The sequence below is a fragment of the Juglans microcarpa x Juglans regia genome, chromosome 8D, assembly GCF_004785595.1.
Source record: "Juglans microcarpa x Juglans regia isolate MS1-56 chromosome 8D, Jm3101_v1.0, whole genome shotgun sequence".
Lineage (NCBI taxonomy): Eukaryota > Viridiplantae > Streptophyta > Magnoliopsida > Fagales > Juglandaceae > Juglans > Juglans microcarpa x Juglans regia.
In genome coordinates, this window is record NC_054608.1 from 25,756,379 (window position 1) to 25,783,725 (window position 27,347).

Here is a 27,347-nt window from a genome sequence, read left to right on the forward strand (position 1 = left end):
AAACTGACATAGTTTCATGGGATTTATTAGATCTACTTTACAATAAAAATAACTTTACAATGTGACATATCCTATCAAACCACGTCAGTTTGTGGGTATACTTTTTTATAATCCTTTTATGGCTAAAGTATTTCCCTTTCCCAATTGCAGGACAGGTGAAATTGGGTGTACATGCAATGCGGTTATGTCAGATAAGTGGTGGATCTGATTCTAATGATAACATAAAGAGCGAGGTTCTTGTGTCTTTACTTCTCCTACTTGATGGTCGTATTGGGTTCAACAATGTCTTTCTTCGGCACCACTTGTTCTGCATTATACAAATCCTTACAGGAAGGTAGGAATTCCCTTTCCTTCTTCAAGGTGGAGGGGGGAACTTCTTCTCTCTTTCTTCTTTTGTCTAATTTGCTTTTTTTTTTTCCTGGTCCCTAATTGTTTTGACTTTCAATAATGGGTAGTTTAGTTGGAATAAGTTTCCATGAATTAATCACATGTATTTTTGCGTTTTTACGTAAAAATTATATTAAGTTACTTGGTCCTTTTTTATCTAATGTTCTTGCAATTCTTTTGGTTCTCTTTGGCTTATGTATGCTGGAAATAGCTGTTCGCTTTCTGCATGTTAATGGAGGATAGCACTGTCTTTTTTCTTCATTTTCTTTTTTATAAAATTAATTTTGGGCGGAACGTGAACTCTTATTTTTCAGGTCCCCAACTCTATGCGGAGTGCCCAGAGAAACTAGAACATTGCTTATGGGCGATGCAGAAACTTCCATTGAACAGAAGAACATGATTTCATCGCTTGTTCCTGAAATGAAACTTCCAGACTTACCTTCTGATATCCCGAACCATCCAGAACCACCTTCTAACACACAGCATCCTCTGGAGACACCTCCTGACATTCCGAACCCTTCACAAGAAGTTTTGGCTATTCCTCATGCTTCTAAGGAGGCAGACACTGTTTCCAGCGGTCATGAACGTAAGATGCCATCTATTAAAATCAGGGTCAAGCAATCTGCTGCCACCAGTAGAACTGAGGATGCTGATAACAAAACTGTCGAGAAATCTCAGGGTGGGCAACACGAAACTGATCATGGGGCAAGTAGTTCTGTGTCTGTGGATGCACCCCAAAGGAATTTTGCGGAGATTGTAAGCATCAGCAACCAAAATCTTGAGGAAGTAAACTCATGCCATGATCATGGTTCTCGAATGACTGCCAGCATTGGTAGTGCAAAACCTGCAAGTGATGGTGACGAAATTCGAAAAGAACTCCTGTGCACTGCAGATTCAAGCAAAGTCTCAGGACAACTTCAGGCTGATGTTCCATTATCATCTAGCTTCATCCAAGATAACAATATAGATGCTTATGCGCAAAAATTCGCGTCTCTTCAAACTCTTTCAGTTGGTAGAAGTGGTCTTGATGGTGGTTCACTTGGCTTGACAGATTCTTCTCTGCATGAAAAGGAGAAGAAGAAGGAAAAGAAGAAGGGCAAGGAGAAGAAAAGGAAGCGGGAAGACCATAAAGAACGCCGAGATGACCCCGAGTATTTGGAACGTAAGCGTTTGAAGAAGGAGAAAAGGCAGAAAGAAAAGGAGATGGCAAAGCTACCGAGCAAGGAGACAAATTCGTCTTCTGTAGAGCCAACTAAGAAAGGGGAACCTAGAATGAAGTTGGCTCCTGCGCAACTGAATCCAAATGAACCCAGTGCATCTGATGCGGTGACCAAAAGGGTTGCAAACGAACGCCGGGGACCAGATAGTATGACAAAAAGGGTTGATGTCAAGCCTGAGGCATCGGAAGGCACTTCTGCTGCTCCAAAAATTCGAATTAAAATAAAAAACCGAACGCTTAACAAATCATAGATGTTGTATTTTATGCTTCTTCTCTTTATAGATTCTTCATTTCCGGCAGTGTGTAGAAGTAGAGCGTTCATATGAGGGACTGCTTTGTATTGACACAATAATAATTGTATTAGATGCATTTTTGTTTGTCATTTATTCTTCCAATTAATCAGTTTATGTGAAATTTTAACTATACTAGTTGAGAACTATGCGCTCTCAAAGAATTGGTAAATTTTCTTTCAAGTATTTAAGTTTGTATTAAACATAGAAAATCTATAAAGTACTCTGGGAGATTTTCAGATCTTTTCCTGTGAGATTTGGACAAGAACTTGAGAGGATCTCGATCTTGCTGTAACCACACCACCATTCTATTATAGATGGAAGATGATACTTGGTTTATGAGTTTGTCTCCTTAAAGTTACCTTTTGTGTACTTTATTTTTTATTTTTTTTAATGGTTAAGAAAGTTATTATTAGTGAAGTCGTGTATTTTTTTTTTCTTTCTAAAAAATATTTAAAATAAAAAAAAATAAAATAAAAGTATAATTTACATTAATAGATATTTTTCTCTCATGCACAAACAAGCTAGCGGAATTACTACACTTTAATGAGCTGGTACCGACACTTATATTTTTATTATAATTATATTATTATGAATAATGAAAAGTCCTCTCTTTAGTCTCTAAATATCCTTTTCCATCATTTTAATCAAATCCATTTTAAAGAAGAAAGAGAACAAATAAGGAATAAATTAAGAATCAACACCAGAATATTGAACTAAGAACGAAGAAAGGTATGATAGAAACCATCTTATTGGGACTAACGAAAACATTCACTCTCAGAAATATACCCATTTCAATTAACCACTGAATGATATTAAAAAAAAAAAAAAAAAAAAAACCCTATTGTATTGGCTTGACCACTCATAAGTGGAGACATAATAAAGCGTCATGCTTATTGTGGTGCAGTTACTGGGAAATGAACAACAGAAGTTTTGAAGATTGTGAGAGGATAATGGCGGATGAACTTGACTTCTTTTTCAACACTATTTTTTTCTCGCATTGCAATAGATTAAGATGGATATAAGTGTTCATGACTTTCTTGTACTATTGATCATCGTATTCAAGTCTCTTTTGAATGCGTAGTATGTACATGATCTATGACTGTTGTTTTCTTCAATAAAATTCTTATTTACTTATAGAAGAATAACAAATAAAAAATCTACTAATTTTTTTCCATAGACAAACCTCCATAAGCCCATCAACCTCACTAGCTAGAGCACCCTCTTTCCAATGTTTTTCCAGTATTGAACAAGACCATGAAGGCCATTGGGAGGTTTATTTTCACACCATACATTGTGTCAAAACTTGATCTTGTTACCAATTCCTACCTCATATTTGGTAAATCCATAGATTTTAATACCATTGAAAATGCCCACGAGCTTACCAACTGGAAGGGATACTTAGGACCTCGTAGGAATAAGCCCATGTGTTGGAGGGCCCAAGTCCGAGGTCCCAAGAATCAGGTCTGATTTGCAAGCCCAGAGATTGAACCTATGGACACGTAATGGATAATATAGAGAATAGATAACGTCTCTGATGGATCAGGAAAACTATCCTACCAATTTATTCGAGGGTTATCCAAAATAAACTCTGGAACTATATTGTAATGAAAGAAATGATATCGACGTTGTTTCCCAAACATAATACTAAGTATAAAAGGGAAATTTTCTCTCACCTCTCATTTCTCTCCTTGTCTCTTCCCAACTGCGGTCCCCTTTTCTCCTATGCTCCTCTTCTCACCTGTTAGTAGCCATTAGCCTACCTTCTCTCTCCTTCCTCTTCTCCTTCATCTTCCCTTCTTCTCCTCTTCCTCTAAGTCGACAAAGGACTTCTCTCCATTGTCGTGGGTCACGGCTTGTATTAGAACTCTATGAGCTTAGAGTGGATGATGTCGTGACGGGTATGCAAGCTTAATAACACACGGCCGCGACCATGGGCCATACAGAATTGCCTAGAGATCTCTAAAGATTTGTAAACATATCTATAAGACCCATGAACACGCTCGTGGCTAGTGGATCTATGCATTTATTTTGTATTAATTTTGTATTTTTTTAGGTTTGTTTGTTTCTTTGGTTTTTTTGTTGGATTTGTTAGATTTATTTTTATCTGTAGGTTTCTTTGGTTTTTGGTTTTTGTTTGGATATGTGATATTTGTAATGCTTTCTATGATTGTTTTGGAGCTTTTCTTTTTCTTTTTCTTTTTTGTACGATTTGTATTCCGGTCCTTAGGAATCTGTAATGCATTGCTTACATGAAAAGATTTGATTTGCAAGATAATTTATTTTTAAACTTCTTTTGCAAATCAAGTCTTGATAGTCAACGGTGTGTAGAGATGTAAATAAATCAATTCATTCGATAATCTATCCATTGTATAAATATTGATATTTAAGTACATTCAAAGCACATACCATACATAAAGCAATTGTAGCTCAAATGGATAGGCAACCAAGACCATTGTTAGAGCTACAAATTAGGGGTGGGCAACGGGGGCCCCGTCACTTGTTCGCCCTCCCCCTGCCCAACCTTGCTTGCCCAGAGCGGGGCCCCTGCCTGTTAGATCCGGGCTTGCGGCGCATCCATCCGCATGTTAAATACATGCGGGGATGGGGCCTTGGTTGGGCCTAGGCCCACTGGGATATACCCTATCCAGCCTACATCTGTAATATATATATATATATATATATATATATATATTATATGTATATAATTATATATAAATATATAATAGCTTTGTAATGAAAGAAACAATATCGGCATTGTTTCCCAAACATAACCCTAAGTATAAAAGGGAAATTTTCCCTCGCCTCACATTTCTCTCATTGTCAGTTCCCAACCGTGGTTCCCTCTTCTCCCAGTAACCATCATCCTAGCTTCTCTTTCCTTTCTCTTCTCCTCCACCTCCTCCTCTAAGTCGACAGACTTTTCTCTGTTGTCTTGGGTCAAAGCTTGTGTTAGAACTCTATGAGCTAGGAGTTCTAAATTTTGTGGTTGGCACCTGCGACTGTGGATGATGCCGTGACGGGAATGTGAGCTTAATAACACAAGGCCGCAACCATTGGCCATACAGAATTGCCCACAGATCTCTGAAGATTTGTGCACATATCTGTAAGACCCATGAACGCGCCCATGGCTAGTGGATCTATGCATTTATTTTGAATTAATTTTGTATTTTTTTAGGTTTGTTTGTTTCTTTAATTTTTTTGTTGGATTTGTTAGATTTCTTTTTATTTGTAGGTTTCTTTGGTTTTTGTTTGGATATGTGATATTTTTAATGCTTTCTACGATTTTGTTGGAGTTTTTTTTTTTTTTTTTGTAAGATTTGTATTCCAGTTCTCAGGAATCTGTAATGCATTGTTGGAGGGGTAACGGACGGCCAAAAGGATTGGGACTTTTCTCCACCTTGTTAACTTGTTGTGTTTTGAATTTTTTATAAAGATCGGATGATTGTAATATTCTTTGCCTATATTCTAGGGACAAGAGGGTTATTCATAATTTGGGTTGTGTTGTGTTTAAATATTTCTAGTACTGTTAATTAGTTTTAAATTACCATCCTTTTACTTTCCACAACGAATTAACTGTACACATATATTAAGCATGTGAGCACACAATTTATTATCACATTGTGCGAGGGGTGTATCACCCGAGCGACCAACATCCTGGCACACCACAAATATGCACAACCTTGCCATGGGGTAAACATGGCCTCTGTTTTAGTTTTTGATGTTGTTTTAGTTATGGCCTAATATTTTTTGTCAACCTATATTAAATGTTTTTAAAATATGACTTTTGTTATTTTTGAGACTTTGTTTTTTTTTTTTACATTTTGTAACTAGCTCATGTTTACACACTAATATAGGTTCTCTACTTGGCGAGTTATTGATAACTCAACCGTTTATCTTCATATTTTTCAAATGACTTTGAGGTTCCAGCTGAAGATCAGAGATTGGAAGTACAGGTGGGATTAGTTGAGCGTACTGGAATAAGTGTCAAATGGCACATGAGAATTATTAGAGGATTTTATTTATGAAGTTAGTTATTTATTTTGAACGATATTTAGAGATAATAATGCAATTGTTGAGATTTTTATTGAGGTTCAATTTTATAAATTGGCGGAGTTCAACTATGTTTTTTTTTAGGAATATATTATTGGAATAAATGATATTTGCATGTTGTTAAGGTGTTTTTAATATTAGTTGGAATCTATACTATTATAGTTGGAATTTGATTTAAGTAAAAGGACCTCACTCCCTGACCCTTTAGGTTTAGGGTGTGACATGCTCGATATTTAATAAGTGAGATGTTCGTAAATACTAATACTGGTTTGAATATTAAGTGAGCCAAACTCATAAGCCTCAACTCGACTTAATTCAAACTCGCGAACAGAGTTTTTTTTTAGCAAAAGGGACGGCATCCCAAATTTATTAATGGAACCTCACTTATGGCGGAGGAATACCGTGATTACAATTAGGGGCTCTTTGGAAGTAACATTAAAAAACGAAACCCATTGAGTCATAAATGTGTGGATTATGCCGAACCGGAAAAGGAATCCCCTCACGTGGGCAAAATGGGGTGACAAAGGCAGCCGGGCAAGCAACTTGTGGCCAAGGTAGAAGTAGGGCGAGCAACACGTGGTAAAGAGCTTGGCAAATACGTTACAACATAGGGCGGCGGAGGAAGTTTTGCCCAACACAAGCATACAAAGGATGTGTTAACCGTACAAAGGGCAAGCAAAGGGTGAGGCCAAGCCCAATACATAACTGGGAGCACTTCGAGATAACACAAAGGGGCTCAGGAGGCTGCAAATGTTGTACCCAAGGCCCATGCTTCATCAGACGGCACAACAAAAGCACACCTAGGAAGAAGGAATACATACCTGCAGGACATATCATCTGATCTCATAAGTAAGGCTAAACACCACGTGGGAGACTCTCATAAGGAGGGCAACTACGAAATTGGACCTAAGGTAGGTTGTAGGGACGTGCACACCTTGTCTCATCAGTCACTCGGTCTGTACCATTCTTCAAGTCCAGAGGAAAAATGGGTGGCCGAATTCGAATGTCTCTCATTCAACTAAAAATAAAGTCAAAGGTAACATCAAGTTCCATGGGGACTCTATAACTGGCAGTCTTGCCATATAAAAGGCAATAAACGATAGTCAACATCCCACTTTAGAGATCGTAAAGGATTTCAACGCATTTTTTCTTCTCTATTCAAAGGCTTCAAGGAATCCAAGAGCTCAGAGTCTTTGTCAACCTAAAGATCATCACTCCAGCGTGGCCATTAGTATTTAGAATACTATCAAGGTAGGTTCAATCTTACGACCATACTAGAAATGTGGGGTAAATGCTTATGTGTATATTAGGATTTGCATATTCCACTTCATATCTCATTCTCTCATGAAAGTGAAAACTTTTCTCATTATATTTACAGACTACTTTAGTGATGTGATTTAACGTGAAGTGTTTTCAATGTGCTCTATACTCATGTAATCGGGTTGAAAACTCTTTGTACCATTCCTGAGTGGCACGTTGCCACGAGTTTCATATGGGTAGAGGGATTCCTCGTGATGATCGGGTTGAGGTGTTTCCGTATTGACTTCACTTGATATTGCGGATAGAGAGAGTCCCCACGTTGACCAGGTGGAGTGTCCTTGGTGATGTTTTAATGGAGGTGTTCCATGTGTTGACCGAGTAGAGAAATTCCCCTTGTCTAATGAGCAGAGTGATTTTCTATTGATTTTTGGTGAATGTATTCACATGTTGATCGGGTAGAGAGATTCTATATATCGAATGAGGGAGTGATTCCCTATACTTGATGATACTTATGGATGTATATGTTTTGCTTAGAGGACGATTCCTCGCCAAGCTTGGAAATACATGTGTTTAGGCTCAAAAGGTGATTCCTTGCCATGTTTAAAATGTCCTCTAATCTTATTTATATGAATTGATGCATGCATATTCATTGACCTTGTCTTTCATTCTTAATACTATCATGGGTTTTAACTTACTGAGATTTCTTCGAAATCTCGTTTTGGTGGTCCCACCTACGGGTTCGTTCTTTGGAGTCGTAGACCTTGAAAATTACGATGTTCATTGTAGTTGGGGGACGAGTAATTTGTGGGTTGCTGTATTTTGATGTAAGCGATGACCTTATGAAGGAGTGTAACTATATTTGGGACGAAGTGATAGTGACATTTGGATCTTATTATTACTATTAAAGTGTATTGTTATACTTCTATGGTACAATTACTTTAGTCTCTGACTAATCCTCTTACAAATTTAGCAGTGATTTACTACGACTCGTGTACTTAGCATATGGACACGCATCTTTCTCATGAATGCGAGGGATATAGCTGATTGGCTAGCATCCTTGGTCGGGGGTGCCACAACTTGGTATTAGAGCTTTACGACTCTGGATAAATCCATAATGTCACTTAGGATCAGTACTAGAGTAATTGGATACGATCTATAGCACAATAGACTTGAATATTTAAGTACTATAGGCTTGATCTATAGTAAGTAAATTAGGGTCAGGCAGGAGAGTGATAGGCTTGGATTTGTGTGGTAAGATTTTGGTATGGTACAACCGAGAGTTTCGCATAACGGACAACCCGATGGTGATCATGTAGGAGATCAACCCAATAACGATGGAAGCCATGACGTAGTCCAAGCGATCAACCTTATTATTATAAATGGAGGAGTGAATGCACATTTGCTTGAAATAGTTACCCAAATAATTTTAACTAATTATTTAAAGCTCATATAGATAGTACATATCATAAAGAAAAGGGTGCTCGAATCAAACAGCCATGGTTGTTTGATTGCATTAGGCACTTCATGAAATCAAATCACAATACCAAAAGATTTACAATTTTGATAAAGAACCCTAATGATCAGTAATAGATTAGAATAATGGAACAGGAAATTGAAAAGGAAGAAGTGAAAGATGAAATGTATTTTAAGGACCGTCCAAAAACTAACAATTAGGATCACTTTCATGCTTCGTGCTAAGTGCCAATTGCACCAACAAGGCGCTACAAAAGCACCCCATAGCCACGCATATATGCGTGAACCATACTCTTATCCACGCATGCCAAAATACACCCAAGTGTACAATTAACCATGCAAACGTACAATAGCATGTGAAGTGCATGCAAGCATTAATAAATGTATACTTTGCATTCTCTTTCAGAGGGCACTCCAAATGATTTGTGAATTTTCTTCGTAATACATCACTAGAATTCACTTTTTTCATTTTAACTAATGACTTTTATAACAATATATCATACATTTACTACAAGAAAACTGTTTATTTGTAACTAGCTGTTTCTTGCGAAAATGATTATTTATTGCTAAAAGTAGTATGTTTTTGTCCCAAATAATCCGTCACAAATACAGGTTTTCTTATAGTGATTATCTTATTTTTTTTCTCTATATCATTTAAATATTCTTTTTTAAATATTATTTCTAACTACCAATAAATTTGCAATAAATACTCATATACAATATAATATAATTTCTTCCTATACACAAAATAAAGAAAATTATAAGCAAAAAATTAAAAATAAAATCAAAAGATGAAAAAAGTGCCACTATATTATGAGAAAAAAAAAAAGTAGAAATATTAGATGCATGGGAGATCATTAATTTCATTCCTAGTTATGCATCTAGCAAAATATTAAAGTCAATTTCATCTAGCAAGTGTTAAGATTAGGAAGACAAAGTGGAAAGAGAAATTAATGAATAAAAAAAAATTACATTGATGAACCGCATCATGACCAACTAAATGCAGCAGGATGACTAGCAAAATGAAAAATGAAGTTAAAATACTAAAACTGGCACTTACATATAATATATATATATATATATATATATATATATATATATTAAAACTGGCACGTGTGAGTTCATTAGATAATGATCGATTAGAGTGTGCGTAAATTTCACATATTCTTTTTTAAAAAAAGTAGGTAAATCTAGAATTTACGTGAAAAAATTATTTTTTAAATAGTGAATTATATTTTTTTTTCAAATAAAGTATCTGAAACTTACATATCTTAAAATTATATCCTACATTATTAATTAATATAAAAAAATTATTACGATCTCTTTTGCTAAATGCATGTGGAGAAAATAAGATGGAAAAGTACCTTTAATCTAGATCAATGAATGCTACATAATAGTCCTTCTCTTCTCTGTTGAGAGAGTAAGGTTTTGTTCCTTGTTTGGCTAAAACGAGGACTTTGGTCTCAGCATAGTCTGAGTTTGGTGCATGAATATGGAAGAGGAAGAACTGGCACGTCGTTGGGAGGGCTTCCATCTTACTAAAGGGGAGAATGAAGCTATTCAAATTTCAGAAGATATAATTAAAGACTCAAATATAAGAGGAGAACATTGCTTGTTGGCTTTTCTTGCTTCTAAGAAAAGTTTTAATAAAGAAGCGTTCAAGGCAACTATGTCTAAGGTGTGGAAAGTTCAAGGATTGGTGGTTTTCAAGGATGTTGGGGAGAACAAATTTATTATGGATTTTCAGTTACAATCTGATAAAGACAAAGTTATGCATGGTAGGCCATGGTTTTTTTATCGTTCTCTTTAGTGATGCAAGCCTTTGATGGTGGATTGGCAGTAAAATACATTCCTTTTTCTTATGAGCCTTTTTGGGTGCAAATTCATAATCTTCCATTAGAAGCTATGTCTCAAGAAGTTGGACTTCAAGTTGGTAGGAGGCTAGGTGTTGTTCATGAAGTGGATGTAAACAGAGAAGGGCTGGGATGGAGAAGGTGCCTTCAGGTTAGAGTTGACATAGAATTATCAAAGCCATTAATAAGAGGTACAATGCTTAGTCTAGGAGGGAAGAAAACATGGTTGCCTTTTAAATATGAAAGGCTCCAGAACTTTTGTTTCAAGTGTGGGATTGTGAAGCATGTAGAGAATGAATGTGTTCATGCTCAGAATTACTCCAAGGAGATGCACATATCTGCCCAGCAGTATGGTCCCTGGATGAGAGCTCAACCTATGAATTCTTCCTTATTTGGTGTAAGGAAGTATGGAGGAGGGGGGCTCAGGCCACTAGCATCCGTCAGGTTCGGGCAGTGCAGACAGTGAAGTTCCAAAGGAGAGGGGTGGTTATCCAGATGCGGTTTTTTAAGAGCAAAACAAGGAAGCTTCTGCAGATAATTCAGGCTTTTCAAATTCAAACTTCCAAAAGACTTTGGCAGATAATACAGGCTATTTTATTTTTTAAAGCAGAGATAAGGATAAGGAGGACTACTCCCTTAAAAATAAGAGTGGTGCTAATGGGGCTATTGCTGTTAGTAATGATAAAGATGAAGGAAGAGTTACTGATTCTGTGGACAAGTTGAAAGATCAGGATAAGGGAAAGGAGATAAGCACAAGGGAAAACGAATTGTTTTTGAATTTAGTAGATGAGGAGAACCAGATGCTAGTCGATGTTGAGTTAAGCTTAGCTAATCCCCACAAGTTTCTAAGAAGATTAATGTTGAACCTTAAAAAAAAAAAATCTCCATGGAAAAGAAGAGCTAGGGGAATAGCTAATAAAGTTATTGAAGTAGAACCTGGCAGTAAGGAGGGAAGAAAAAGAGGAGCTGGACAGGCAAGTTCTCGGGTTCTAAGTCCAAATGGGAAGAGAACAAAATCGGTTTTTAATTATGATTCATGTGAGAGTCAAAATAAGTTGGTGGAAGCTCCACCAACAACAATGAATTGTCTAAGTTGAAACTGTCGAGGGCTTGGGAACCCTCGAACAGTTCAAGAACTTCACCTTTGGGTGAAAACAAAGAGCCCGGATTTTTTTTTTTTTTAATGGAAACAAAATGTAAAAGAGATAAGGTGGAGATAGTGAGGAATAAATTGGGGTTTGATTGTAGTTTTATTGTGGATAGCAGAGGTCTTAGTGGAGGTTTAGCATTTTTATGGCATAGCTCTAGCAATTTGAGCTTGAATTCTTATTCTAGATACCACATATCCATGAATCTGGTATGTGATCCTAATAATAATCAGATTCAAATCACAAGTTTCTATGGTAGTCCTTACACTGAACAAAGAGAGGGGAGTTGGAGACTGTTGAATGAGTTAAACCTACATATGATAAAGCTTGGCTTTGTTTTGGTGATTTTAATGAGATCCTTCACCAAAATGAAAAGGAAGGGGCTGTAGTTAGACCATATCAACAGATGGAGAAATTTAGAGAAGCTATGGGCTAAGTGATCTTGGGTATCAAGGAAACAAGTTTACATGAAGTAATAATAGGGAGTACAATGCTTTCACTAAGGAGAGACTGGATAGAGGATTTGCAAACCTAAATCTGGACATGCTATTTGAATTCTATAGTGTTATTACTCTGCCTGCTCAATCTTTAGATCATTCTCCCATTTTGATTAAATTGAGTCAGCACCAGTTTACAAATGTGCAAGGCAGTAAATTATTTAGATATGAGGCATGTTGGAATAGGAGGGAAGATTGTGGTAAAACTATAGAGGAAGGATGGAAAAGTAAAGGGCAATTTTGCAACATTTTGCTATCTATCACTTCTAGGCTGCAGATGTGCAAGAAGGCACTGATTTAGTAGAATAAAAAGCATGGCAGTAAGGGTAGAGGTTTAGTTGTAAAAAAGTTGAAAGAGATATCAAGGCTGTAAGAGGTTAATAAAGGGCAATATGGTTCTGTTATAAAAATGAGACAAAAGGAAGTTGAGTGCCTATTGGAGAAAGAGAATACAAGGTGGAAGCAAAGGGTTAAGCGAAGATGGTTACAAGAAGGAGACAAAAACATAAAGTACTTTCACAGGTGTGCTAATCAAAGAAGGAAAAAAATAAGATCAGTGAGATTGAGAGGGAGGATGGCTCAATGACTTTCACCTACAAAGATGTCAACTTTGTTTCAAAGTTTCTACCAAGTCCTTTTCTGTTCTTCTAATCCAAATGGCACTCCAGAATGCCTCAATGGCTAGAAGTCCAAGGTAACAGGAGATATGAATGCAAAGCTTACAAATGAGTTTTTGGCATAAGAGGTTAGAGAAGCTATTTTTCAGATGAACCCCATGAGTTCACCTAGGCCAGATGGCTTTAATGCTAGTTTTTACCAAACTCATTGGCACATAGTGGGGCAGGAGGTGAGTAGAGCAGTCCTTGGATTTCTAAACAACATAGAAGGAGATCTGAGCCTGATCAATGACATTTATATAGTGTTAATCACAAAAAAAAAAAAAAATAAGTCTTCAAAAAAGGTATCAGATTATAGACCTATTTCTCTATGTAATGTTATTTACAAAATAATCTCAAAAGTATTGGCAAATGTGCATTTATACCAGGAAGGTTAATTCTTGACAATGTCATGGTGGCTTATGAAACGATGCATTCAATGAATTCAAAGATGAAGGGGAAGACAAGTTACATGGTTTTGAAGTTAGATATGAATAAGACTTATGATATGGCGGAGTGGGAGTTTCTTAAAGCTGTTATGGCCAAGCTTGGGTTCAAACAGAAATGGATTGATTTGATTATAAGCTGTCTCAGCTCAATCTCATATTCCATATTGATAAATGGCTCTCCTCATACTAAATTTAAAGCTTCTAGAGGGTTGAGGCAGGATGATCCATTATCACCATACCTCTTCATTATTTGTTCTGAAGCTTTGAGTGCTTTGCTAAATCAAGCTGAGATCACAAAAGCTATCACTAGCTTTCCACTGGTTCGAGGACAGATTTGCATTAACCACTTGTTTTTTGCAGATGACAGCTTGTTATTTTGCAAAGCTAATTCATTGGAATGGAGCAATATGATTAGTTTGTTGGACAAATATGAGAAAGCATTAGGCCAAAGACCAAATAAGGAAAAGACTTCTATTCATTTCAGTGGAAACACAAGGAGTGAAGCCAAAGACTTTATTCTGAACATAGCAAGTGTAAGATCTTATTCTCCTTATGAGAAATACTTGGAACTACCTGCCCTTATAGGTAGATCTCGATTTAAGGCCTTCTCTAGAATTGTGGATAAAGTTAGAAGTAGACTAAGCTGTTGGAAAACAAAACTAATGTCTAAAGCAGGAAAAGAGATTCTACTAAAAGCAGTAATTCAAGCTTTACCTACTACCTAAATCTCTTATCCTTAAAATTAATCAGATCATGTGTTAGTTTTGGTGGAGTCAACAGGAGAATGAGAGGAAGGCTCATTGGGCGTCATGGGGTCAAATGGAAAAAGTCCCATACAAGTCCAATGAAGGTATGGAATTCAAGGACTTGGAAAGTTTTAATTTGGCTCTACTTGCAAAACAAGGCTGGAGGTTCCTGCAGAATCTAGAGTCTTTGGTTACTAGAGTTTTCAAGCTTAAATATTTTCCATTTACTTCTTTTCTAGAAGCAAAAATTGGGGCTAAATCATCCTGTATATGGAGAAGTCTATTTGTAGCAAAGAAGTTAGTGGAAAAGGGCTTATTATGGAGTATTGGGATAGGAAATCAAGTAAGGATATGGCAAGATAGATGGATTCAACAACCTAATTCTTTTAAGATTCAAACTATGCATGCAGGTTTGGACTTAGATACAAAAGTAAGTGCTATCATAGATCTTGATACCAAAAATTGGAATGCCAATTTGATTCAAGAGTGGTTCTCAAGTAAAGAAGGGGAATTGATATTAAAAATAACACCAAGCTGCTCAAACTACCTAGACAAGCTTGTTTGGAGATGTAGTCAAAATGATATGTTTTCAATTAGAAGTGCTTATTATTTGCAAAATGAGTTGAAGGACAGAGAGAGAGGACAGGGTTCAAATCCTAATGCAAATAAGCAAATTTGGTCTTTCTTATGGAAGTTAAATGTGCCTACTGCAGTAAAAATCTTCATATGGACAGCTTGCTTAGAGTCCTTACCAACAAACTCAAATCATTTTAAGAGGAGAGTTATGGATTCACCACTGTGTTCATTGTGTCAGGTAGAGGAAGAATCAAGTATTCATGTGATATGGGATTGTCCAACTGCAAGGGAAGTTTGGTGTAAGGGTTTCAAGAAATTGCAGAAGGCTGGCTTTCCATCAGGATGGTTTCTGAAGCGGTTTGAAGCTATTATTGAGTTGTTTGAATAAGAGCAAGTGGAGGAAATTGTAGTTATAGCTCAGAAGATACTACATAGAAGAAATAATTTCCTATTCAGAGGCTTTTTTACTCACCCAACAGAAGTGATGGTATCAGCAGTTAAGGCAACTAATGATTTTAGAGATGCAAACAATAAGGACAGTGGAACTGAAGCAGAGGCAAATGCAATTGTTGTTAATTGGACTCCTCCTCCTCAGGGGATGTTCAAAGTGAATTGGGATGCATCTTTGAGCAAAAGAAGCAGCAAGGTTGGAATTGGGATTATTGTAAGAGATCAAGAAGGATTTGTCATGGCTACAAAGAGGATGAAGGTGACTAATGCTCCAGACTCACATACAGCTGAATCATTGGGGCTTTTCATGCAGTTCAACTTGTACTGGAGATTGATATTAGGAAGATAATCATTGAGGGTGATGCATTAAATGTTGTAAACTACATAAAATAGGTAGAGGATTCTTGCCATTACTCGAGGGCTATTATCTGGGATATTAAAAAGGGTGTTGCTCAATTAGATTATTGGGAAGTGGTTCATATAAAAAGGGGGTCAAACATTGTAGCAGATGCACTAACAAAGAGTGCATTATGCATCCCTAAAGATGTTGTTGAGTTAGAGAATTGTCCCTCTTGTATTGTTTCCCTCATTTGAGGTACTTTGATCAATGAAGAGTTATTCTTCTTCTTTAACAAAAAATGAATAATACGCAATAGGTATTTTTGGAGAGACTTTTCCACTAGCTAGTAAGAAATTAAGTATTTCTTGCATTAGGGAGAAATTTGAGGAGATTGAAAATAAAAGGGAAATGATATTTATAATCATAAAATATGAAAAATATAAATTTTTAATAACAATTTTTATTATTTTTTAATAAAATATAGAATATTTTCACAATTTAAAACTGTAATTAATATTACTAAAACAAAATATTGTTGTATGATGCAATTATTTTAATAGAATGATAATGATATGTTTACTACTTCTTATAACCCATTTACTATTCCTTTTATTTATTTTTTTTCTTTTTTGTAATTTTTTTTTACTTAATAGTTAAGGAAGTACTGACTATATATTACTGAAGTTGTATATTTTTTAAATTTTTCTTAATGATTAAGGATGTTAAAAAAAAATACTTAAAAGAAAATAAAAATTTTAAATACACTATAAAGCAGCAAAAGAATGTTAGAAATGTAGTAAACCTATCATTATCTTTAGAGTGGTGCTACTCTGTCGCCTGAGTAGCACCTCTCCAAGTGACCACTAAGCTAAATTGGTTTTTTCATTTTTTTTTCAATTTTTTTTATTTATAGATTTTTATCATTTTAAAATATTTTTAAAAAATATAAAAAAAATATCAATACACTAATAGTCATTTTCTTTATTATTAAAGAAAAAAAAGGTTAAAAAAACAAAAATTCTATTTACAACCGGCTGGAACAACCGTCGCGTAACCGGGTGAATAAAAAACTTTATTTTTTAAGAATCTGTCATTCTCTCTTCATTTTGTCCCCTCTCTCTCTCTATCAAATTTTTCCTACCTCTTCTTCCTGTCATTCTCCCTCTCAGATTTCATTCTTTCTCCTCTGTAAAAAATGCACGACAATTGTGACAACTGAGTCTAGAAAGAGACAAAGAAGAGTAAACTCTTCCTCCTTCGTCCTCCTCCAAATTAATTTCTTATCCAACCCAGGAAAAGAAAATGGATGCTATAGACTCAGTCTTCGACCCCTTCAGAGAATTCTCTAAGGATAGCGTCAACCTCGTTAAGCGCTGCCACAAGCCCGACCGCAAAGAGTTTATAAAGGTTGCGTTTCGTACTGCAATTGGGTTTGTGGTGATGGGGTTCGTTGGGTTCTTTGTGAAGTTGATCTTCATCCCCACCAACAACATCATCGTTAGGTCCGATTAAATGAGGTCATTCGGGACTGCGGGCCCACAAAAAGGATCATGTAAAGTAGTCAACACATAAGGAAGAACAAAGATCCATGATTTTGTGGGTTCAACCTTTTTTCAGAAAAACACCTTAGTAGCATTGTCATATTCGCAGAGTAGATATGAGTAAATTTTTACGTCTTTAATCTTAGTTCTTAGTTTGTTCTGATGGATGTATGTTCAGATTCGTTTGGTATCCTTACAATGGAAAGATAATTCCCTCTCTTATTTTTTACTCTTGTTTGGTTGATGGTTTGAAGATTATAGCGACAATTATTTGAAAAAGAAAAAAGAAGAAGTTTCAAGAGGAGCATACACTGCAGATAAAGGAGCGACAATTGTTCAGATGGAGTTTTTAACTTTTTCATGGATAGACGGAAAAAGGAATGGGAGAGAGAGAGGGAGGAAAGGGATACAGTGGTGGGATTTAGTTTGTCAGCCGGTTACACAAAGGTTGTATAGGCTAGTTGTACGTAGCATTTCTGTTAAAAAAAATAAGATATCAAAATAGGGACAAACTGAGTTGATAAAATAGAATTTTTCTTTTATCTTTAATAGAAAATGCCCAAGTGAGTAGGCCGTAGGAGGTCTGATCTCTCGTAGCTTATAGGCAACTGTTGCTTACGGAGATTGGTGGCGATTAAAATAAACTTGTTGGTATTAGAGTACGTAGAAGGCAGACAACAAGACATGCAAGCTGGGAAAAATATAAAAAGAAAAGAGTAAATAGAGTAATAGCTAGCTCTCATATGTGTACGTACGAAGCATGGGAAAGAGATCAGAGGTAATGGTGGGCATGGCCAGTTGGTAGCTAGTTTACTGGGAATCTTTCTGTAAGGAATTCGAGACTATTAATTGCTGCTCTATCTTTTATAGCTAGCAGCTACCTCTTCTTCTTTGAAATTTGGTCGGATATATATATATATAGTCTGTGCAACCATATGCATAAAGCGATTGGTCAAGAAAGTGCAGTTACTCTCTCTCTCTCTCTCTCTATCCCTGATCTCTTTCTCTCACGTGCACAGCTTCTGCATTTGAGTGTACGTGACATGTGTCTTGATTCTCCAAAATATTATTTAAAATAATATCAATATAAATACTCCTATAGAAATATTTGTAAAGATAATTATTTTTATTATAAAAAAAATCAAACATAACATATGAAATTATATTAATTTATATATTTATGATCATAAGACTTCTCATATATATATATATATATAAATGAGATAATTTTGAGAACATAATACTACCTTTCGAGCCTGATTTATTAACAAATAATTTACAAGATGCGATCTCGAATATTATAATTAAAAATTTAGTATATTTTTTTATATGAATCTCATATTTAATTTTTTTATAAAAAAAAATATGTAGCACTTATCCACTCTATAATTAAAAATATTATCTCTGTTTATATTTATCATAATTAAGACGTGGTACTACTGGTGATCGATAGGCTATGGGAGAAAGAATTTGGGCAGTCCTAGTCAGAGCATCTACAGCTGGGTGTATCGCTAGCTCTGTAAACTTTTTTTTTAATATTTTAACATCCTTAATTATTAAAATATATATATAATTTCACTAAACTTTCTTAACTATTAAAAAAATAAAATATTTGAGCGATAATTTAAACGTAAATTTGATGACTTTAATCTGTAAATTCAAGCGATAATCTATTTATTACAATTTTTTCGATCTCCAAAATAAAATATACTAACGTTATTTTCTGATGGACTCCATTGAAAGAATTTTACTAGTGAATGATGAAACCCAAATGCTAAAAAGATGATGAGAGATAAAGGGAACAGTTGAAGTAGTACTGAAATGATCTGAATGGTCGGCTTGACATTTGTCTTCTACTACTGATCATGTACGTACCCTCAAAAACTGAATCGATCGAAGTTGCAGCAAGCAAGATCTGAAAAGGTTTGAATTAAGCAGCTGGGCAGGTGGAGCAGCCAAATTAACTCAGCATGCAAAATTGCATGGACAAGTGTCAGCCACATGAAACAGAATACTGTACATATATCCTTTCTCATCGTAAAGCAAAATCTGAAAAGGATTGGACTTGTCACATTGAGCTGCTAAACATGCACACTAGGGCAAAAAGGACGTAGATGATGAATTAAAAGTGCTGTTTGGCATCTCGGATTAATTCATTCATCATCTGATCATTAATTAATTATATGGTACCGATCATCAAACTTAATAAAGAAAAAAAAAAAAAAGAGACTGATCTGATCATTTTGACTCATAAAAATGATCATCGATCTTTAGGTTTTCATTGTGTCTAAAATCCAAATTAACTTTGCAATAATATATAATAATCTTCCTGACCTGGCCATGAAAATGCTACGAATTCTGCCAAAAACTGTTCATCTATATTTTCTCAAAAACAATAAGACCCAAAGTTCAAAGATCATGCAATCTGTAACATTATTTTCTACATGACCTACAGAAGTTCAAAGTTGAAAACATGATTTCTAAAAGTTCAAAGATCATGCAATCTGCAACATTATTTTCTACATGACCTACAGAAGTGCATTAATGTCTAGAGCAGCTCAGTTCCTTACTACTTCATGCAACTCAAAGCGGTACATATATATCCCTTATCCCTTATGTATTAAAAGCGCTTATGAATGGGAATGAATAGTATTTTGTTTGATACTTTCTATTCCACTTATGCCCTTGTGTAATTGATTGTTATTACAGTTATGCCCTTGAATGCTTTGTACAAGATGAATAGTATTTTTTCGTCCAATTTTGCCCTCTGTTTTCTCAAATTCTCATTCTTTTGTGTTTTTCTTTCCCTCACCGATTATGTAAAGTGTCTTTTTTTTATAGTGTTTCACTTGTCTCTTTACAACTTTATTCTTATCCAAAGGTTGGTCGAAATCTCCTTCTTCTTACTTTCTCATGTTTCCAATATCTTTTATTCCCTACTTTCTCACACAAACTTCTAGATTTTTCATCGTTGAAATTTCTCTTCTTGCCTATGAATCTCACCATTACGTGGGTATGAGTTTTCTTCATCTCTTTTCTCAGTTGAAGCTCTTTGGATTTTTAGAAACCATGTAGAAAACTCACATGTATAATCTGGGTTAGCCTTCATTCGAAATAATGAGATCAATAGACATGCATCAACTTGGACGAAACCAGTCATCAAATCAAACGAAATAAACATATATAATATTTGTTTAGATCTAAAACAAATTGGCGATGAGACGATTTAACTGTTAACAAGCACCAAATCGGACGAAACAAGTATTATGTAATATTTGTTTAAATAAAAAAAAATTGATGATGAGACGATTTAACAAACATAAACAAATGAGATCCTTACACTGATGCATTGAGGCAGCGTGAGTGAAACCAAATTTACATAAAAATTTGTGTTTATAAATTAAACTTGGTGATTTTGGTATGCAACTCTCATGAGCTTTTTAATTGAATAGTGATTTTGTATGTTGGTTCATTTATGTAAATAATGGTGTTTTTAATTAGGTGTTGTTCAAAATTTGTTTTTAAAAAATTTTTATTTAATGAATTGTTACTATTATACGCTTCTATGAAGAAATTTTAGGACTTTTTTTTTCCTCCAACGAGACGTTACGTACCAGGGGCATGCCTTGCACATAGCCCCCATGCTAGTGTGTATATATATGTATATGTATGTATGTACAGTAAAATCAGCGCTTTTGTGGCAAACCTTGTCATGCATTGTACTTTCACCTAAGAATATACCGGGACTTAGAGCACTGGCAATTATTTAGTCAAAACCAAAAAATAAAAAATAGTTCAATTTTTTAAAATTTTAAAATGAAAATTATATTAAAAAATCATATTCTAACAATATTTAACTTTATAATATTTTTCTTTAATTTCTTCTCTTTTCTTTTTCAAAACTCAATAAATACTTAACTCAAACTATTTCACTTATACTATTCACAAATCATTTTATTATTTTTTATAAAATTCTCAAAGATCATCTCATTCCCCTCCGAGCATCCCCTAAGTACATCATTGTCAATATAAAAATATTAGATAAATGCTATATCTGGGCAAATTCATGGCTCAATCTTTAGACACAAACACAATCCTTCGGATAGAGAGATTAAAGCCCTAGCTCGCTGCAGCAGCCTGCTGGCCTGGCCGGGGTACGTACGTCCTATGGAAAAAGGTGATCTATGATCTATTTCCTTCGAGCAATGGCTTGCTCCCTCCCCGTACAAAACACACAAAAAGCTCACACATTCCAAGGTAACTACCATTGCTGAACCATGTAGAGCCCCCATAACTTCATCTCTTTGAATCTGACACTCGTGTTACTGTTCTATCTTTTGTATGTACTTCATTACTATGGCCTTTTTTTTCATATTTTTTTTTCTGGGGGAAGTGCCAATTACCTGCCCTTTTTATCTCTCTCTCCATAAAATAAAACCCTAGTAGCTCATGTAGCAGCAGCAGCAGGAGGAGTATTGTGGATCCTGGAACTGCTAGTCCGTATCGATTATTTATTGCTGTATCTTCCTTTTTCTAGATTTGTCTCTTCACTTTCCGTTAATCTCGTCGTCTTTTTGGCTTCTTTTTCAGAATTAAAATGATTTCCATGGATCAAGCTACTTGTTCTAAATCATTACTGTTACTCTTCTTTCACTTACCATTTCCCTATCACACAACTTCTGAGAGGGAGAAGAAAAAGAAAACATTAGAAGATGCCGATTTCTGTATTTGGAGGAGACTTTCCTTTGAAGCAAATGTGCAGAGAAAGAAAGGTGCTTGTGTTGAAAAGTGCGGAGGAAACGTTGCTGAATTCTAAGGTGAGATCATATATATTTTGCAGATTCAAATACCCTTCTCTCTCTCTCTCTCTCTCTCTCTCTCTCTCTCTAGGGCTAGTGCTTTATAGAGCTCTACAGATGACATCAATTTTTCTTCTCTTTTTCTGCATTGTGTTGAACGAAGATCATTTTAAGCACAGACTGCATGCAATGGCTGGACAAAGAAGAAGAACATGATCTTCTAAGCAAAACGAAGCCAAAATTTGATTGATATCCCAGGTAAAATACAAAGTCCATGCTTCTTTTTATTGCTGTTGGACATTTACCATGCTTCTTTTCTCTTTTTCCTTCCCTTTTTGAGTGTTTTTTCCCCCGAGTTTCCATGTATTACTTGTGTCGCCATTTGAGAGAATGGAGGCTGGCCGCTTGGTTTGTTGTGGGAAAGGATACTCTTTAGGTAGAGTACTACTACAACTACCATGGATGAACCTCTCCTAATTCTCAGTACTCCCAATTTCATTTTTGGATTTTGTGTGAAAAACAAAGTCTCTAAATTCGCTGCTGGTTTGTTCGGAGTACAAATTATAGGACGATTTGCAGTAATCCTAGCATGGATATAGCTGTGCTACGTCATGCACCCCTCGAGTATTGGGACAATCTTGTCTCCACTTGCTCTTTTTTCCGTAATTATTGGAAATAAAACAATATGAGGATCATGATCACCTCGATTCTGATCTTCGATCCCTCCCAGAAGTACTCCTCACCCTCTGTGCCACCACCGTCACCTCACCTTCATGCTGATCTCTCTCTCTCTCTCTCTCTCTCTCTCTCTCTCTCTCTCTCCCCCAAAAGAGGAATAGTTATATATCATTGCCCTAGCTCATTCCAATTATGGTAATATCCCCATTCTGGATTAAGATTTGCATTTTATGAATGAATAGATACTGAATTGAATCTATGTATGTGTACGCATGCATGATAGGTTCAGCTTCACTGTACAAATTAATTAATGTCCCTTAATTCAAGGGGATGTTTGGATCATGTAAAGTCTTAGGAAGTTTTTGTGAACATTTTATAGGTTTTTACTTAAATGTGCAGGTTGTCACCTTAAAAATATATATATATATATATATATATATATATATAAATAATGGATTTAATGTTCGTTGTAAAAAATAATTAAATTAGGTTTTAGGGATTTACTCACGCCTCACACCTATAGTTTTTTATAAGGTTTAGGTGTTTTTTCATAGGGTATGAGGATATTTTTCATAGGGTGTGGAGTAGTGAATATAGTGACTGATGAGAATAATTTTTATTCTCTTATATATATGCCATATCTCATAGAAGTGACTAGCTTGTATCTTTGTGTCCTGAAAAATAGTATATTCAAATTCAATAGTCAACTCCTTTTCTTTTTTTTCTTTAACCTAAAAAAAAACATAACTTTTTAATCTAATCTTTAAAAAAAAAAACATTATTAAAAAATTTTGTTCTTTGTTTCTGTTACTTATATATATATATATATATATATATATATATATAAATGTAATATTCACACATCATGATGCACAGTATATATCCCAGTATTCATGATTGTACTAAGAACAAACAGCACATGAGATTATGATCCATAGATAAACAAATACAAGCTCATTCCTTTATATGCACAGTTCTAAATTAACTTAATCATGTACATGCAAATTAGTCATGCATACATACATCATGTATGTATGTATGTATGAGATTATGAATTTAATATAAAGATTCAAGCCTGACCTTTTGAGAGATCGAAGATCAAGATCAGGACTGATATTGGACAAATTAGGAAAAACAGAAACATTGAATTAAACAGTCTATCTAATTAAATTATTACCATCCCCTAGCCCCTCAGCTTGTGCAATTTGTAATTGTATGTGTCACAAGCTAGGCACGTGTAGTAAGATTAAAAAAGCCATTAATTATATATAGAATAATTAATTAGTCCCTTAAACACTTGTTGAACAGAAGTTAGCAAGCAGAAATTAATGTAGGTGATTTGGGTACTGTGTGTCTGTAAACTAAAGTCAACATGAAAGGACAGCCTCATGATGTGGGTGTACGTATTATGTAGACAGCAACCTAGTACAAAGTACAGTAAATTACTGTTCATAAATTAATATAAGGGCTTAGAGCCTATTTGAGTAGATATACTATTCATAAATTATTCATTATTATTCATAAATTATTCATAATTATTATTTTACTATTATTTATAGATCATCTGAGATATTCTTGTATAAATTTATATTATATTTATAGGAGAGAGAGATAAATTGAACTAATAGGAATTGTAGATACTGAGTAGTCTATCAAGATTCTATTACAAAGGCTATAATTTAAATAATTAAATATATCTTTTTCTATAATCTTAAATTTTTAGAATAAGTAGTGAATTCAAATGATGATATCAGAGCATGGGTCTTAACTTAGAACCCTGACTTCACTAATTAAATATTTCACAAGACGAACCCACTTATTGAGAGGAAGGTTGACCAAACATTAGAGTGTTAAAGATATAATGTAAATAATTAAATCCACATTTTCTTCCCAATTTAAAATTTTACTATAAATGATGATTTGACATTTACAATTAAAAGGTACTTGAATACCACTTTCACTTTGTCCAATTCATCTACATTCCTATAAAGCAAGCATGCAAACATATTAATGCTAGAAAATAAAAAGTTGAAGTTAAAGGAAATGTATATATAAATAAAAATATATATATATATTTAGATTTCTTTAGATTAATTCCAACGAATTCTGTAATGATTTTGGACATTTTTGCCTGTTAATTTATTGGCATTTTTTACTTGTGATATATTTTAATCACTAGTACGTATCGAAGTCAACTTGACAACACCATTAATAATTAATTATATATGGGGTACGTATATATAAAGCAACCAAACACAGCACATGAGATCTTGAAGAGAATCATGTCAAGAATTTCTGTGTGGGACAGGGAGATTGTAGTATATATTATAGATGTTGTATATAATTAATTATCTTGGAAATCTCACATTGTGTTTGTAGTAGATCATTAATATAATCTAGAATGTAAATGATTATGTTGATCAGTACTACTAATTTCAATTGTATAGTTTCTTTCTCATTAATTGCTAGATTAATGCAGTTGTTTTGGGTTAATCTAGCTTGGGTATAAGATAATGGTTGTGTTGAGTTTCAATTGCACCCTCCCTATTTATGTGGATTTTTTTTTTTTTTTAACTAGCTAAAAGGTTATTATATTTTTTTTATTGGCTCGCATCGGGTGTCCAAGAACTCAAAGGTTTATATATATATATATATATATATATATATATATATATAGTAGTACTGATATATACAGTTCTGCATTTCTATCGAGAAAAATAGAGTCCGCCATTAACAAATGATTATTTTTATGTGGGTTCCAAATTTGTCGAAAAGTGCATGCAAAGATTGCACACTCTAAGATTGCATTTAGGTAATGAGGTGATCTCAGATATTTTGTGAATAATAGTGAAAAAGTAATGATAAAATATTAAATAGTAGTAAAAAGTAATGAAAAGTAGGTAAAAAATAATAATAAAATAATAAATAGGAGTGGAGTATTCTCAAATACTCTAGTACCCAAATGTAGCCTACGACTATATAAATAATTTTCCTATTATAGATCATGTATGCAATTTGGTATTACAACAATTAATCCTATTCCTTTTTATATTTTTAGTGAACAGAATTAATGTACGCAAATTGGGCCCCCAACTGAAAATTTAGGGTTTCTTTATGTAGCAAATGGAAATCTGAACATGCATTGTTTTCCCAATGTAAAATGTCAGCTTCGAATATGGGTATGTAGGACATGACCATCTTTACTGGGCCTACCGCTATAAAGTTACCATTATATATAGTCACTGATTCACACAGTAAAAGTAGTATAGGGGGTTATAAAAGCCCATCTGGTTGCAGAGATACTGTCAATATTAAACCAACAAATTATGTAGACATGATGGCATGGGCTCAAAGCAGAAATCATCATGTCCACATGATGGTTTGAAACTGATCAAATGGTCCTGACCCTCACAAAAAAATTGGGAATTGGGTTAGAATGGGGGCCATTTACATAATTTAACTAGCAAATTTTATTCGTAAGTCGGTGTGTAAAACATATATATCTTTTATGCTGTTGACATGACAAAACTTGATTTGCAAGAGAACTCGTCCCCATTGTGTGCCCGGTCGGCTGCAGAGATGGCCGGGTGGAAGCTGGAGGGGTTAATATTCCTCTCCACCATGCCATCATCTTCATTAATTTTATGCATTTTTCTCATTTATCTTTTTTAATTTTCTTTTGATCTTTTAACTTTTTGATACGTGGTATATATGGAATATTTGTGTAATTCAGGGATTTAAAAAAAAAAAAATATCAAAACCTTGGATTATTTTTGTGTATTAATTAGGCAATTCTTTCACTAATTTTAAAGTAGGTTTGACTAATCATGGGATAAGATTTAATTTGGGGTTGTAAATTATGCAAAGCAGAAAATTATGGGTTTTACAAGCATGATAAGAATGTTTTAAATATACTTTAAAAAAAAAAAGGTTTTAAATATGAGAAAATCTATTTATAAACCTTATTTTTTACACATTGCTGATGTGGAAGCTCAACGATGCTAAAAAATTATTAGTGTTTTGGTTTTTTAAAGTTATACAGTATAACAAAACTCTTTAAATATTTCATATTTTTATTGAGAATTATATATACAAATTAAGAGAAAAGGATCTATATTAAAAAAAATTATCATGTTTAATTAATTGGTTTTTTTCAATTAATCTTTTTAATTACTTCTTATAATTAATCTTTAATTACTTCCAAACAGTGTTACTTTGAGCTAAGACTATTGTATTAGATAGGGGTAATTTTGGTGACTTGTATGCGTCTTTTTTCGTTCGTAGGTTGTAATTAGGCATCTCTCACTTGTATACCACCTGTGTACTCGGGCTATACATAGTTTTGAAGATCAATAAATTTTATTAATTATAAAAAAAAAAATTATAATGGAATCCACAAAAAATAGTAATATTCATACATTAATACATACACTGACTTGTATATACAGCAACTCTTGTATTAATGTAATTGACATAATTTCAATAATTTTGATTTCAGGACAACCAGCACGTCATTCCAGCAAATGAATGTCCTTTGATCTCAATATGCATATAGATCATGAGCCACTTAATTGGATGATATGGTTTCTTGGTCGACCGAAGTAAATTGAGTTGGACGATGTATATGCATGCATGCATCAATGTGTAGCCTATGAAGATATGCATCATCAAGGTACCTCGCTCTCCATATTAATTTATTGTCTTTTTTTATAATTATTTGGGTTATAGATCTCAAAAATCTGAAAAACGAATATCACAAATCGAGAATTAGTTGCTAATTAATTAATTCATCAAACACGTAAATATTAATATATATATATTCATATAAAAAATAACAATAAACTCATTTGCATTCAAAACCCGCCTCAACTTATCGCATCTCATCATTACAATTTTCTCAAATTCTCACACAAAATATAATAAACAATTCAA

General features: G+C 34.3%; 2 protein-coding genes and 1 long non-coding RNA gene across 3 annotated transcripts in view; all 3 read left to right on the plus strand.

Moving 5' to 3' along the window:
• Window positions 1–1,988, plus strand: part of LOC121243664 (transcription initiation factor TFIID subunit 2) — a 52,121-nt gene extending 50,133 nt beyond the window's left edge. Inside the window, exons 24-25 of the mRNA XM_041141786.1 lie at window positions 151–334; window positions 702–1,988. Of these exons, the coding sequence (XP_040997720.1) occupies window positions 151–334; window positions 702–1,857 (1,340 nt within the window). The 3' untranslated portion in view covers window positions 1,858–1,988. The remainder of the gene's footprint in view (window positions 1–150; window positions 335–701) is intronic.
• A 14,657-nt stretch (window positions 1,989–16,645) lies between these two features.
• LOC121243026 (protein transport protein Sec61 subunit gamma-like) lies at window positions 16,646–17,160 on the plus strand. The gene has a single exon (XM_041141084.1). It carries the CDS (start codon window positions 16,700–16,702, stop codon window positions 16,907–16,909), a length of 210 nt encoding a protein of 69 aa, XP_040997018.1. The 5' UTR covers window positions 16,646–16,699; the 3' UTR covers window positions 16,910–17,160.
• Window positions 17,161–21,535: 4,375 nt separating this feature from the next.
• LOC121242114 lies at window positions 21,536–27,081 on the plus strand. Its single transcript, XR_005935890.1, has 3 exons — window positions 21,536–21,755; window positions 21,901–21,995; window positions 26,914–27,081. It is a non-coding gene; the product is annotated as an uncharacterized LOC121242114 (long non-coding RNA).
• The last annotated feature ends 266 nt before the right edge of the window (window positions 27,082–27,347 follow it).